At 39.3% G+C, this 16,488-nt stretch overlaps 2 protein-coding genes across 2 annotated transcripts in view; both read right to left on the minus strand.

The window, feature by feature from the left end:
- LOC143207127 (somatostatin receptor type 2) overlaps positions 1 to 16,488 on the minus strand; it is a 125,346-nt gene that overhangs the window by 43,544 nt on the left and 65,314 nt on the right. The gene's annotated exons all lie outside the window — the stretch shown is intronic.
- On the minus strand, positions 4,379 to 13,214 carry LOC143208872 (uncharacterized). Its single transcript, XM_076423774.1, has one exon. The coding sequence runs from the start codon at positions 12,726 to 12,728 to the stop codon at positions 10,431 to 10,433; it is 2,298 nt and encodes a 765-aa protein (XP_076279889.1). The 5' UTR covers positions 12,729 to 13,214; the 3' UTR covers positions 4,379 to 10,430.

A 16,488-nucleotide genomic window follows, 5' to 3' on the forward strand; every position in this document is an offset into this window, starting at 1 on the left:
CAATGTCTCGAGACACTGTTGAAATTGGATACGTCACATAATGCTGTTAACCGACAGCGACAATCAGGAATATCGATGAACCTCTGTGTCATAGTTCATCAATTATGTAAGAATTAATTATTACTCGATCTCCTTTTCGTTCAGAACGTAAAGACATGATCGATTCGGTTATGGCACAGTCAGATCGCGACCAGAACGTGGTTCGAACATGTCAGCATGCGTCCACCTTAAGGACACAAGGCAACGCGTGTTTAACCCCCAGTACTGAAAGCTGCTTATCGAATGTCTTCCGAACTGCCGTTCAGCAGCCAGTTCGGATAAGGTCAAGCCGAGGCAATCTCGAACACCTGCTCGACACCGCACCGCCTCGTTCACCTTAATGTACACTTCATCTATGCTCCGACGAGGATAATACGCCGGGATGTGGGCACTAATGAGGTCGAAGGTCGGAGGCTCCTATCGCAATTGGAGCGAGCGAGGTTGGAAATTCATGAGCAGCACCGGTTCGAAACTCACGGAACAGTTATCGGCCCGTGAATCGATTGCCCTCGAAATTGTCCGGTCGCCGGTCGCGTCGCGATCGTTTCGACGCGACGCAACAAATGAAAAGTCATCGTGCAATACCGCGGTCTCCCGAACAGCTGTTGCCGCCGCGGAAATCGAAGACAAGACACATGGCTGCAATCACATACGATCGACTCCGAAGAAGAATAGAACAGCTGCAATCGGATCTTCTTATTAGTTTTTATTGGCTTTCCTATTTTTTGCTTCACCCACATTCCGGTCACAGTGATCGATAAAGTTTTTTTGGATCTCATGTTATCGTAACATTGCAGAGATGGGCAGTATTTTAAATAAGATATACAATTTCGAAAATGAAATATTTTTACTTGAACAACCTAAACCACAAAATAAAATATTTCTATTTTAACAATCTGAACCACAAAATGAAATATTTCCATTTTAACAATCTGAAACAGGAAATAAAATATTTTACTTTTTGCGTCGTTATAATACTCTGAGAAACAATACTATTAATAGTGTAAACGATACTTTGAATCATGGTAAAGCAATTTTTAGGAATCATGAATGCATAAAACCACAATAAGCATGCATTCATTGTTGGCATAAGTACATCGAGTCCGTAGTTTAAATATCATTATTTCTGGAGAGAAATTGTTATTCTACATCTCCGGCGTTTCAGTGAGAGAGGATTCATAGCTAGATCGTGCAGTTCCATAGAATATGAAATAATCTCAACACAATCTTCACAGATTAAGTTTATCCGAGGTATGTTTCCATTACTTTTGAATATGTGACGTAATTTCATTTATACAGAACATATGAAAACATTGGCATCATGCGGAAATTAAAAATGCACCAGTGGAGAAGAAAATGGGCTGATACTGAGTGCATATTATAAATGTTACATTTCTTGTAACGAAATTGACACAGTTACACAGAGTATACGTCAGAGAAGTTTGAAGTCCCAGTTCTAACCATTTCTCCTGAATATCACATAATGTATACATAAAAATGTACAGGGTGTATAAAAAGTAATGGTCATCCGTTCTAGGGGTGAATCTACACCTCTGGATCGGTGGTTGTTTGTAAGAAAAACTCGCCGCAAAATTGTTTATAACAAAAAAAATTGTTGTTAAAGTCTTTCCTACATCAATACTTTCCACTCAACGTGTGGACTGTAGTAGTAGGCTTTTGTCTATACCGTCAAAGTTTGCAAGAACTTTAACAGTTTATATCTCAATAACTATTTGTTTGCGACATGTGGCTCTTTTCAAACTTGTTCTCTTCTCGATGAGTAGAAGGTATTGATGGAAAAAAAACTTTAACAGCAATTTTCTTTGTCTTGTTATTCTCCTCATTTGCAACCTAACTTATCACGATACAAAAGTCACACTGCGTCCCGAAAATTCAATTGCGTGCAAGCAGAGTGAGTTTTCTTCCGAAAACACTCGACAAAGAAAATTGCACGAGTTGGCACCAGTCCAAGAAAGTTTGCACCGATCAGCTTCACAAGAAACCTCCGCAAAATACAATGGACTTCAAGTGTTTTATGTATTGTGAATGAGTTATGACACGGTTTCTAGGCTGTCGTGGACATGATGCGTTTGCAAGCATCATTGATTATCGATGGAATTAGCCGCTATAATTAGAGGCGACTCGGAGATCAACGGAGAAGCTTCTTTTCGGATGGAAGTAGGCAGGCCGAGAATTTTAGCTGTGAATTCCTCGGCGAACACGCGACAAAAACTCCCGCGAAGTTTGAATTGCCCGAGTCGCGGACGCGGATCTGCCCGTAAGCCGAAGTGTAAACGACAGAACTTTCGCAATTCCCTGGCATAGTCGCCGCGAGAATCGGCAGCTAAAACTGTGCACCGGCGCTTAACCGTCCCATTCCGACGCAGGAAAAAATTCAGGTGCAGTCGTGCCAACTTTTCCAATTCGAGGTCCCGGGTGCTGGTGGTGTTCCCGTTGATACGATCCCGGGGAGGAATATTTAAAATGCATTTGCAGTTCGAGGCGAGGCTTCTTTCGAACGGAGCTTTCGAGCCAGAGAATATTAATTTCCGACGATCCACAGGCGAATCGAAGTTTCGCTGACCAGGATTTTCTTATAATATAACTTTATACACTTGTTGTGCTTTGCAGGAATAAATTATTATGTGTACTCTGATTAGCATGCAACACGCGGAATTGATATTTTATTATTTTTGATTACTTAAGATGCATAATATTCTATAAGTAAAAGAGTGTCGTAAAGGTTAGGACATCGTATAAGTTGGGACAGTGCGTGTTCTCCACATTAACGCGCTGTTTATTAATGAACTTTTCATGGACGTTAGAAGCAACAAGTCGTGTTCAGTGCAGCTGTGCCAAGCAAAGGCTAACAATATCTTTTAACCCCTTGCCGTACTTTAACTAGTCAAACTCGTGACGAAGATTTTAAGAGAGTCTAACAAATATGAATGTTATGCCTTTCTTTTTAGATGAAATAAAATTTGATTCGTTTGTAATCAATGTTTAAGCAGTAAAATAAATGTAGACATACAAAAAATATACGTTTACTTTTCTCTTCTACGACATTTTTCGGGACAAGTAACTCCAAAGAAAATGATACGGCAAGGGGTTAAAAGGTTTTAGCATGTTTCTTATTGATTCGTTTAATCCAATGCATAGAAATAAAGATAAAAGAAATCGACACCGAAAAAAACACCATCCAAAAAATCAAAACCGTCAGCAGCAAAACGAACGAAGCGGGAATTGTCATGATCATCTGATTCTTCGGATTCATTTACTTCAGAAGATCAAGATTTCACCCTATGAAATTTTATAGTTAAAAAACAAAACAAAGAAAATGTAACAGCATTGATTTGATTAAATTTTATCCACGCTCCCACCTTATCAATCTATTTTGTCTGCAATTTTCATTTTAATTCCAGTCCCAACTTATTATAAGCTCCAATTCTTCACATAGCATTTCCTGGTCCAGATAAGAAGTATAAGCGTCTCCATTATGGCCTGAGAAGATCGATTCCGTTTTGGACGATGTTTTCTTCGGCAGCTCGGAGTCTGAGACCAAGATAGGTTTTTTCGACAGTATCCTGTGGCATTGTCACGGATACACCGCGAAGCAAACTGGTATTAAGAGACAAAGGACAAGGGTGAAATAGAGAAGCCGGGGGAGGGGTGTCGACGCTAACGGCGTCGACAACAATGGGGTGACAAACGCAGAGAGCGGTGAATTTCACGTTCGACTAGCATAGCGTATCATAGTGTATCAGTCATCGATATCGCCAATAAGATCTTACTGGGTCACGGCACGCCGTTTCACGAATCGCTTCGCGATAATACAAATGCTTTTAACAACGGCACGTTATTAATTCCGATTTTCTGGCAAGATGCGCTACACAACGGACTAGATATCCAATTGTAATTAGTGGCGGATCGATACCGTTTCGACGATTACGAGAAATGCTTCTCATTAGGCGAACGACTACTATTGAATTCCTGCTTTGCATCGAGTTCAATCTGCACGGCGGAAATCTTCGTCATACTTCTCATCCCCACAACACAACAGAAAAACATTAACACGGTTAGAAATTTGTTTTAGATTGGACAAATTTACCCTTTTGTCAGTCAAATACACCCTTTTGCAAATAAAGTATTTTTAAGTATGTTTTAATTTGTTGAGAAATTCAAAATCTTATTTATTGCAAAGATGCACATCAAATGCTTATTTATAAGTAATTACCAATTCATTAACTTTGTAATGAATGCAAACTGTGTGTAGAAATTTACATTCATTGTAGCCATTTTCTGATTAATAAATTTTCAAAATGAAAGTATATATGTATTTATTGTATAATTTAATCTAAATATAAATAAATAAATAATTAATTTTAAATATTCTTAATGCGGGTGAAATTGATTTGCAAAAGGGTGAATTTGGAGTGGCGATTATTGTTAAAACGCAATATGCAAGATAAAAGTTTTCAGTATTTCTATTTATTCGATCTATTTCACGAGAATCATTCTAAAAAGATTTTCGAATGGAAACTGTGTCGCATTTCGATACTACGGGAAGACATCCATCATTGAACAGGAACTCAAGAAACAGGGATCCAGGCTATACAATTTCTACGTTCCGTTCTCTTGTCTATATTTCAATTTGTTCCGGAGGAACGAGCAAAAATTGCTCGATGTCTGCGCTGTTTTCAGATAAAAAGAAAACGACCGGTTAATGGAACTACGAAACGACCGGGGCAGGTTTTATATTCAAGATCTTCAAGGTTCCATCAACTCTACGACATTGGCCGATTGTTTCAAATGGGACTAGCGGGTCATGAATCCGACTTCGAAAACATTTTAGCCGACCAATTTCCATGGATCTGCGCCACGGGTATTGCTAGGCCATTTGACATTAATTGCTTCGGCAAGCGTAAACCAGAGTGACGCGTCACGGAGGTTGCAGTCGATTTCATTTCGCGCAGAATATTACCTGCAAAATGAACCGTGGCCTCGCGATGCTCACCTCTCGCGCACTGTTTCCGTGTGCGTCGTTTTTACACCTGTGAATGCGGTCGCTGGATGACGCTCGTTTTATGCGAACAATGCGCGTGGACTCGAGGCACGAAGTCGATCACGATCAAAAAGAGATAGATATCGATCCTTCCACGTCAACCTTTTATTTATGGGAAATTCCCCCTCAGATTTTGGGGTATTTATCAATGTTATCAACCTCTGTGCAGAAAAAAAAGTTTGGTAACATTGATAAACACGCAACTGCCTAATGAACACGAGATGGAGTTGCTTGCTATTTCCATATTCTATTCAGCTCGTCGCGAATGCCGTTATACAGGGCAGGTCGCACTAATATTAATGCCACCGATGAGAATATCTACCTCGTCTGTGTCAGTCTTGCTATGATTCCACGATGACAGCAGTGCAGCAGTGAAATGTTGTACAATATCGCAGCACTGATTGACAGTCCTCCTGACTAGGCGCCATCTCGTCTAAACTAACTGAACTAAAATTGGCTCTAGACTGCCTCTGCATCAGAGAGGACCTCTGTCTTCAGGGGGAAATCTATGCTAATGTGAATGAAATCACGCGCCTCGATTTTTTGTCCTTATACGAGCATATTTTGAGCTGCACAAAGGTTCATTTGATAGAGGAAGGTTCATCGCGGCGCGCTCTTCTCATCATATCTGTCAAAAAAGTCTCTTTGAGACAGAAAAATACATCTACGGTTATTCTTCTCGATTTTTTCTCTACTTTGGGCACTCATATTATTAGATATAAACATAATCCCGTTAAATCAATAGCAGAGCGCGCTGTATTTAACCTTCCTCTATAGAATGAGTCCTCACCCAGCCCAAAATCTGCTCAAATAAGGACAAAAAGTCTAGTCAAAATCTAGTAAGATTCTAATTCGTTACAATCCGAGGGTATAGAAATGAAAACTTCTTTAGGAGCATCGCGTACACAATTTCGGGGCAGTGAACGAGTCTGATCCGTTACGCTCCGAAGTGAAATACTATTCGGGTATATGTATAGCATGTCTATTGTGTCTGTTAACTTGTTCAATATATGAAATTGTACGTATATTTGAGATGTTTCCTCCGGATTAATTTGCAATTACACACATGAAATCTACTTATTTAACATAAATATTCTTCACACCTCAACATTATGATTTTAGAGGAACAAATAGTAGCCACAATGTCGGTCACGATTAAAATATGTCAGGATTATAATTGACTGTTTTGTGTAAACAATTTTTCGTTTTCATTGCCCAGCACAACTTGACAGCAGAATTTCGCAATACACGCCTCGTGGAGCTGCAAATATTTATAAAACGAGTTATTATTACTTTTATTTCTTTTGCAGTACTCTATACTTCTTGATTGCACTCAGGTAGCAAATTATTGCCACAACAACGTCGCGAAGGACAATTTTCCCAATGCTTACATAATATCCTTTTGCATTACTCTATGCCACGTGGAACACAGTCGAGCGAGATTGACAAACAGCGAATAATCCATTCTAGAAACTGTGGGAAAATTCATCGTGAAATTGCAAACTTGATTAACAAGTCCCGGGAAACAAAAAATATATTTTTGAACAAATTATTTAATTACACAGTACTTCTTCTTCAAGTGTACATCTTCGTAAAGCGTTGGCAAGAGAATATTTACATATGTATAATTCACAATATTCGTAAATACTCATTGTACAGTAGGATAGACCTTATTTTCCAGTCAATAATAGTCTCTCTTTACAATATAATATATATAATATTCATCCAGTTAAAAATATTATGTTGTGATTAAATATGACATATTTATGTCGAACGTTAATTTCTCAGTACACACTTTCAATCAAATATTCCTATTCATATAAAATTTCATATTTATAGCAACTGTAACGTGAATGTGGCACGTCTTCCTCTTATGGAATAAACTTCATCTTTTGCAAGGATTATTTTCTTACTCAATGATACAATTTTAGCAGGTACAGCTAAGGTCCATTCTAGTATACAGCGTACATTAACATTCCAAAACACTTATACTACACTTTTAGCTAAACATCTTCCCAAAGAACGGAACGGAACTGAACGAAATTACACCTCCCTTGGCTTCTCTATATTTTTAAACGAGCTCTGCCGGTAAATGAACGAATCAAAACGGAACAAAACGAAAAAACGCCTGTTTCATTTTTTCTCGAGTAGCATGATGAATTTTCGATATAGTTGAAACAGCGCGATGTTTTTTCCTGCACGTGCGACGGGAGAAAGAGAGAGTTTGAGAGGCGGACGAGTGTTCGAATAAGCTTTAATGAAACGTTTTTCAGTGGACCGGTCGCTCTGTGATCTCGGTGTGTGTCCGTGTGTATGTATATGTGTGCGGATTATATTAAAGCATCGATTGCGTCGCCGTTGCCTTCGGGAAAGTTGATTACTACGGCTTAACGGAACGAACGGCGTCGATGAGTTTTCCATTTCATCGTCGCGCGTCACGTTGCGTCGCGACGGCTAGGCTTCGATCGAGTGCATCCTCCCCGATAAAGCAACCGTTCTTAATCCAATATCTAAGCTCGGAATACTACTGCGTAGTATCGTCTTGTGATTGAGCAGACGACGGAATCTGCTTCGAAAAGCTTTCAAGTCAGCTACGTGAAAGAAATGATATCGAACGGGTCCGCAGTGTTTGGAATTTTACTATTCGTTCTCGAGTGGTTTGGATTATCCAAAACTGGGTCGTATCGATTAATTAATACCACTGTTTCCTAGCAAGAATAATCGACCACCGTTTTCGTTATCGAGATGCTGCGACGTTACATCTTTGTGTCTGCGTGTATTTTTGCAAATAATAATTATTCATCGTTAGACTGCGGATTTTATGCATTTATGACAAAAATGGGCACGTACAATTTAAAACAGTGGACATGTTAACAATATTCAAGAACATCGAGGTATTAGATTCAGGTTAATAGGACGATTAAAAGAAGAATACAATTTTTATTTGGCTCTCCTGTGCCCTGCAATCGAAACGAACATTTTTTATTTTGCATAAAGATCCGCAGTCTATTCATCATTCAGAGAGATCATCTTCGTGTGCGCTCATTGCTAATAAGTAGACTGCGGATCTTTATGCATTTATGAAGAAATTAGTTAGGTGAAATATAAAACAGCAAACGATTAGAAAAATTCGAGAATATTGTAATATTGTTTTTAACGTAACAAAGTCATTAAGGGATGAAATCAATTTTTATTTTACTCCTTCTTCCTACAATCAATGCAGAATATTTTTGTTTTGCATAAAGATCCGCAGTCTACTAATAAGTAATGAAAACACGCTGATCTTCAGCCGTATGCCAATATACAGGCTGTCCCAAAATGGCTGTACCCCCTTGAAGAAGATTATCCCGGAGATATCAAGTAACTTTTTGCTTTACTTTGCGAAAATGTACTCCTGAGAAACACGGGCCAATAAGAGCGCGGTTAATGTCGACGGATTCCGGCTCCAATGCTTTGGATTGGTCCGTGTTTTTCGTTAATAACTCGTTAACAAAGCCGCGTAGAAATTATCTCAGGTATCACCCGTTTCAAGGTAGTACGACATTTTTGGGACACCCCGTACAGCTATTTTCCAAATTGAAAACATTTCTGAAAGGATCAGAGGTGCTATCAATTCCATCAAATGAATTTCATGAATGCTTCCACGAGTAGCAAGGTCTATGCAAGGAAATTATACCTTCCAGAGAGTAGTATGCTGGAGGAAATGCCGTTGTTATAGTCCTACATTAACCTCTTACCATAACAGGAAACCCGACAGTTTTCCTTAACAGACCTCGTATATGCTGTGATAGACCTGCACTCCATTTACGACGAACTTTATTTGGCTCGGAAACGAGCCATCTCCGTCCGCAAGACGACTGCCAGATGTTTCATTTATTTTTAAAAAGCGTAATCAAACTCTTTACACGGTTCCCGAAGGCTGTTTTCACGGTTCTCGAGTGCCGATAACTTTTACGGTTGTTTGATCACAGCATCTCGTTCAGCACACACCGTGTTTGTACGTATGTCTACCCGAGTTGGGCAAAATATAATCTGATCACGCGTTAATAGCATCGATTAGCATGTTACTGTTGTATCCATTGCAAGCTGCTTTATAATTGTGAATTGCAATTCGCAGTAATTATCCCGGTTCCGACTGTGGGTCAATAAGAATGCACAATTACAGAAAGCGGCACGTAATCAAATTAACAATTGCAGTTCAATCGTCGTCAGATTATATTGGTGGATCGGTTTACATTTTGCACAATTCCAACAATCGCGATGAAATTCATACGTTTGCCTTTTCATGCAACATCGATATCGTTCTTGCACGGGATCTGGATAAATGGAATAATCTGGTTTTGTACTGAATCACCGAATAATAATAAACATTTATGAGATAACAAGATATCATTTTCCACTAATTAAACGAGCACAAACAAAGAGATAAATATTTATGCTTTGAAAAGGATTATAATGTTATTTTATGTGTAAAATTATATGTTTTAATCCAATCACAGATGAAGTATCTTATGATACGACGAGCCTATCGTTCAAGACATTTAATTTAATTTTATCCCCGGTAAATTTCTCACCATCATTTGAGCCCCTTAGTGGACAAGTGGCATAAGTCCAAAATAACGAAAAATGAAGTTTTTACAGAAATAGGAAGTATTAAGATACTTGTTTTATTTAACACATTAACTTATGTATACTTACTTTGTTTTATGTGAATAAAAAATAAGAGCCAATTTTACATTATAGGGTAACTGCACCGGTGAATGATCATTTAAGAAATTGTTCAGGAAGATACTTTATTTTTTAAAAAAATATGTGAATTAAAGGAATCTCATTTTTCATAAAAATCTTTTATCTTTTATTCGTTATTCGAAATTTTTATTTGAATAAAAATCTTGCCCAACTCTATATGGAAGGTATGCGTGAGGGAGGATGAGGAAAGAGAATGGCAAAAAAGGATGGGGGAAGTGTGGATGATGAGGGGGGAGGGGAGGAGTGGATGAGGTGGGTGGAGGTGGAGGAGCGGAGAGAAGGTGCGATGAAAGGAGAGAATATGAAGAAAAGAGAGAATGAGTCAAGAAGGATTGGGTGTACATATTTGGGATTGGGATAGATGGTGAGCGACCGAAAAAGAGGGTCACCGGTTAGGGAAGGTGGGTGTGTGTGTATGAAGTTTTAGTTTTAGTTTTATATGTAGAATAATTACCTATAAGCTATAGATATAAGAGTTATAAGATAACATAGCTTTAAGGAGGAAAGGTGGAAAAAGGAGGTGTTGTAAGAATTGTAATCCTTGAGGGGAACAATAAAGTTATATTCTATATATATATATCTATTTATTGAAAAGCTTACAGGCAACTAATAAAATTCTTAAATCTTTATCGCTTAGGTAGCTAAATATTTTTTCAGTACAAAGAAATGGTAATTCATTAAGGCTTTTGAAGAGTGAAGGCAAAAACTTATTCCTAACTTGTTCCAACAACTCTTCTCTTTCTACCCATCTTCTAAATCGACTATCTATCGTACTAGCATATATTGGAAACATTGTTTTATAATCATCTGACTTCAAAGCCTTTACAATACTTTCATTTCTTGCTAATTCGCTTGTATTTTTTGTCAAAATATCGTAAAATGAAGTACAGCTATTATCAATCTTCTTCCTCTTCATGATCTGTACTTCTGCATCACATTTGTTCAGAAAATGACTAATTTTGTAATCTCTACTAATCCACCACAAATTTCTTTCACTTACGTATGAACCTGCAGCTTCCATCTTAGCTATGTGCTGTTTAAGTAGTTTAGTAGTTGGAGACTTCACACGTTGTATGTTAGGATGAAATTTTATATCAGCTCCATTAATTAAAAGCAGTTCAATCATTTCTGTATCCCTTTTATTAATAGCGTAAAATATTGGAGTTGCTCCCTCACTATCTTTAGCATTAACGTTAGCTCCATATTTTATCAATAGTTTGGCCATTTTCACTTGCTTCTGCATGACTGCTTTATGTAGAAACAGAAACCTTCTTCCAATACTTGAATTGGCAATGAGTAACATGTTAACATCAGCACCATCCGTCAGTATGTCTTCAACAATTTTCAAATTTCCATTCTCCACAGCAGCACGTAGTACTTTAGGATCTTCTTTTATATCAGCTCCATTACTTAAAAGCAGTTTGATCATTTGTTTATCCCTGCTTCGAATAGCGTCAAATATTGGAGTTTCTCCCTGACTATTTTTAACATTAACATTAGCTCCATAGTTTATCAATAGTTCCACCATTTGCACTTGCTTCCTTTTGACTGCTCTATGTAGAGGCGGAGCCCATGCATCAAATTCTGAACAGCCAATGAGTAACATGTTAACATCAGCACAATCTGTCAGTATGTCTTCTACAATTTTCAGATTTCCATTCTCCACAGCAACACGTAGTACCTTAGGATCTTCTTTTATATCAGCTCCATTAGTTAAAAGCAGTTCGATCATTTTTTTATCCCTGTTTTCAATAGCGTTAACTATTGGAGTTTCTCCCAGACTATTTTTAACATTAACATTAGCTCCATAGTTTATCAATAGTTCCACCATTTGCACTTGCTTCCTTTTGACTGCTTTATGTAGAGGCGGAGCCCATGTATCAAATTCTGAACAGCCAATGAGTAACATGTTAACATCAGCACAATCTGTCAGTATGTCTTCTACAATTTTCAGATTTCCATTCTCCACAGCAGCACGCAGTACCTTAGGATCTTCTTTTATATCAGCTCCATTAGTTAAAAGCAATTCGATCATTTTTTTATCCCTGTTTTCAATAGCGTTAACTATTGGAGTTTCTCCCAGACTATTTTTAACATTAACATTAGCTCCATAGTTTATCAACAGTTCCACCATTTGCACTTGCTTCTCTCGTACTGCATAATGTAGAAGACTAAATCTAAAGTATATATCGCCTACTGCATTAATATCAGCACCATTCTTTAGTAGGTCTTCAACAATTTCTAGATTTCCACAGCGAACAGCAGTACATACTAGCTCAGGATCTTCTTTTATATCAGCCCCATTAGTTAAAAGCAGTTCTACCATTTTTGTATCCCTCATTAGAATAGCGTTAAGTATTGGAGTTTTTTCTCGAGTATCTTTAACATTAACATTAGCTCCATAGTTTATTAATAGTTTGGCCATTTGCTCTTGCTCCCCATTGACTGCCATATGTAGAAGACTATGTCTAAAGTATAAATTACCGTTTAACATGTTAACATCAGCACCATTCTTCAGTAGGTCTTCAACAAGTTCTAGATTTCCATAGCTAACAGCATTACATACTAGCTCAGGATCTGCTTTTATATCAGCCCCATTAGTTAAAAGCAGTTCGATCATTTTTGTATCCCTGTTTTGAATAGCGTTAACTATTGGGGTTTCCCCTCGAATATTTTTAACATTAACATTAGCTCCATAGTTTATTAATAGTTTGGCCATTTGCACTTGCTTCTCATTGACAGCCCTTTGTAGAAGACTTATTCCTCCAAAGTATCCAGTATTGTCTAACATGTTAACATCAGCACCATTCTTCAGTATGTCTTCAACAATTTCTAGATTTCCATTCACAACACTAGTAATAAGTATCTTCTCACACATTTTTCGTCTGCAGAGTACTGCGGTTTTAAAAGAGCTTCTGTTTTGTTCAAGAGACACTGAGAGGCACAGCAAAAATTTCGAGTAACCGGCAGCAGTGCTGAGATACTGTGCAAGACAGTGCAAGACAGTGATGGTACTGGTGTACTGGACTGGACTGGTACTATGGTACTGATGGTGATGAGTACGCAGTGATGGTAGGTAAGGCGCTTTTTTCGCGCATGCGCGACTATTCTAACCTCAGATTGCCTCAGTCATGTACGAAGATCGGGTACCTCGGCCGCCCCGCTAATTTTTGGCCCCTGCTGTAGGACGCGCCGCCGAGGCCGCCACAGTTCCCCACAAACTTCGGACGTAGATACGGTCCTGACGAAACTCGCGCATGCGCGAAAAAAGCGCCTTACCTACCATCACTCACTGATGCCAAGGCTGTGGTACTGTGGTACTAAACCATACCCCCACCATAGCCTACTATTGCCCCTACGTATCCCTTCCAACGCGCCCGCGCGCTACACTCACCAGCGTACCTCTATGGATACAGTAGAGGTACGCTGGTGAGTGTAGCGCGCGGGCGCGTTGGAAAACAAATAGTGCTAGAGCGTTTATTCCAGTATATTAGGTACGGTGTTATGAACAATTATAGTGCAGGATAAGGATTTGTGGATATGTGTGAGAAGAATTTAAAAGTGAAAGGGCATTGACCCCTTCTACTCGATAATTCCATAGGGCGGATATTAGAAATGCCCTTGTGGATTTTAACGAGTAGGTAGGTTCAATGTCGTCCACCGATTTTTTAAACATTTTCACCTCTCTGGGGCCCCAAATGAGAACCAAGGTATGCATGCGTTTGTCACTTGATACGAGACTGTCGCGCGCCTGTCTGACGTACGCAACGTATACTTTTGTTAGAGGTGTTGCAGCATTTTAGGCGGATTTTTAATTGTTAATAACTAAACAACGAAGCCGAAATCGCAATTTGTTATTCTTCATTTTCGTCTTATATTATCGTCGAGAACCACTCCTTAAATTTTCTCCCACCTGTAGGTAAACACCCTGTATATATGTACAGTACTCTAAAGAAGACGATAACTTTTTAAATATAGCACTATACGATTTGAACTGTTTTGGGAAGCTAGAGCAATTATTTTACAAAAGGATGTGAAAAGAAATTTTTTCAAAAATTGCAATTGATCGAAATTGTTGAAAAAATACTAAGAAATTATTATCAATTTTTTTATGTGGGCCTATATTGAAAATTATTTATTTCTCCTCGATTTCCTAGATTTCCTCGATTTCTCCGTTCTGGCTGCTGGGCTGCACTAAAATGTTATGTAACTGTATGTAACGCATGCATAATGACGTACTGCACTGCGCTTTGGCCGGACACAGCCAATGAAAAAGATGCAACTTCTACCCATGGATCCATGCTTCTACCTCGTCCCCTCCGGAAAAGAAAAAACCCCCTTGCCCAAAATGCTAGCTCACGCTCCATCCCTATACATATTCCTATATCCATGGTTGTGGTCGTAAGGCGCTCTCTTTCTAATTGACGAGTTGGTGGGGAGAGATTCGCCCAATGAAAGTGGGGAGTGCGTAGGAAGTGAGAGTTGACTGGCTCGCTGCGCCCCCACCAACTACAATTGGTGTGCGAGTGAGATAGATATACGACCAGCCGCCATGGCAGGCTCCAACGCTTCGTACAGGCCGCGCAGTCTATCTCTATGTATAAGTCTATGGTGTCGCCAGATGAGGTAGAAACCGGCTTCATTTTCTCTCCTCCTTTTCCCCTTCCACTATCCCATTCCAGCACCATGCGCAGATGCGCACACTCCAACGTCCCCCACTAAGACCGTAGACCAGGCATGGCCAGAAATACCACGCGTGCTAGGGATTCTCAAGAAATACCCGTGTAGTCCTACACAAAGAAGCGTTTGTCCTCGCGAGAAATTAGTAAACGGAAAATCCTCCTTTCTACATAAAGAACCATAGCGTTTGCAATGAACCGTACGGCCGCGCGGAAATAAAGAATCGAAGGGTCGCCTTTCGTACCTGGTTTATGACATAGCCGTTACCAAAGAACCGTTTCTAGGATTAAATGATTATTTGCACTACAGTTACCCCAGGTATAGCCAAATGTTACTTTATATATCTTGTAAACCTCAGAGCCACTTACCCTCGGTCCGGGTTAATAATGTTCACGGTTATTAAAGGCATGAATCTAAAGAACCCTCGCGGTCATAAATTGCAGTCCCAGATATACACGCTCGCGTTGGTTAAGCACGGTCCAAGGATAAACATTCAATTTTTTAGGATACGGTCGACGGTGCGACAGTCAACCTTTGGGCAATGTCAATTACCGAACTTGCCTTCCAACTCAGGTATCGCCCCACTCTTCCCTCCGACTAGACCAACCTCTATGTCACCTTGGAGAGAGGTTTGAACAATCAAGGGCATCTTGATTGGAAAACGACAAGTTGACTGAACCAATCCGGACAGTTCCTTCCCTCATCACAATAGACTCTGCCTCCCTCTCCTTGTCTAAGGTCAACCTCTCCACCCACGAGGAGCCTAACCGACCTCTCGTCAAGACGAGAAGTCTAGTATGTACTCAGTTAGTTCGTTTCAAATCTCCGAACGAGTGATACTGACTAATGATTGCTGCATCCACGATCGGCACATCTAGGACAATACAGATCGATCACAGATCTGCGCGCGTCTAAGGCAGGATCTGTTGGACTAGCCTTACCGACGAGTCCTCCAACAGATCTAGGACGAAACGCGATTCCTCCAATTAATTCCCAGTCCACACGATCTATTATTTCACAGTTAAAACAGTTGTCCAAGATTAACTTGGCGGGCAACAATTCGAACCTTCGCGAATCCCATTTTTCACAAACGAACAATTCGAAAATTGATAGTTCCGCGATCGAACAACCCCCACTTCTCCCGGCTGCGCGTCTCGCTCCCCGTGGCGGCCATGTGGTTACAATAAAGTTACATTGTGTATTTATTTAATTTTTTGTACGATATTACACGGATGTCCAATTTCTACAATATTAAGAAAAGGGACTTAATTCACTTGACAACTATAAGGGGCTCATTTGATATGCACTATAAGTGAACGGTAAATCGGTTCTTCCTTTAATTGAAAGGCAACTTTAATTAATCAGCCATACGGTCCAATGCAGATCAACGATTTAATTTCACACATTAGACAGACACTCTCCTATGTCCCAGGAGATCGATCCAACATGCTCCGAGGACTTCGATCAAACTATCAGGATCAGGATTCGGCTCGGACGTTTTGCATAATAGCTCGAAATGTTTGTCTAAACGAGCCAGAGTCCAGAGAGTTCGACTCGTTAACGAACGGAGCAATAACAACGCGAGAATTATAACAACAGGCGCCTCTCTTAAACCGGCAGGCGAAACAACTCCTCGACGATGAAAAATCACAAAAGCTCCTGTCTGATCTACAAAATTGTAAAGAATTATTATAGATATCATGAATCGGTAGACTGCGAGCTACATGACTCAGAGAGAGAGAGAGAGAGAGAGAGAGAGAGAGAGAGAGAGAGAGAGAGTCACCACTAAAAATTGCTATACCATTATTCACAATATTGTTTACATTATTAAATATGTTGGTATCTAATGAATTACTATGCATTTGGGTATTGCATGAGGTATTATATCAATTTCATATCCATAAAATGAAAAAAATCATATACAATGGAATTATTTTAGGTCGGAAGAAATGTTTAAT

This window comes from Lasioglossum baleicum, chromosome 1 (genome assembly GCF_051020765.1).
Source record: "Lasioglossum baleicum chromosome 1, iyLasBale1, whole genome shotgun sequence".
In the NCBI taxonomy this organism is placed as follows: Eukaryota; Metazoa; Arthropoda; class Insecta; order Hymenoptera; family Halictidae; genus Lasioglossum; species Lasioglossum baleicum.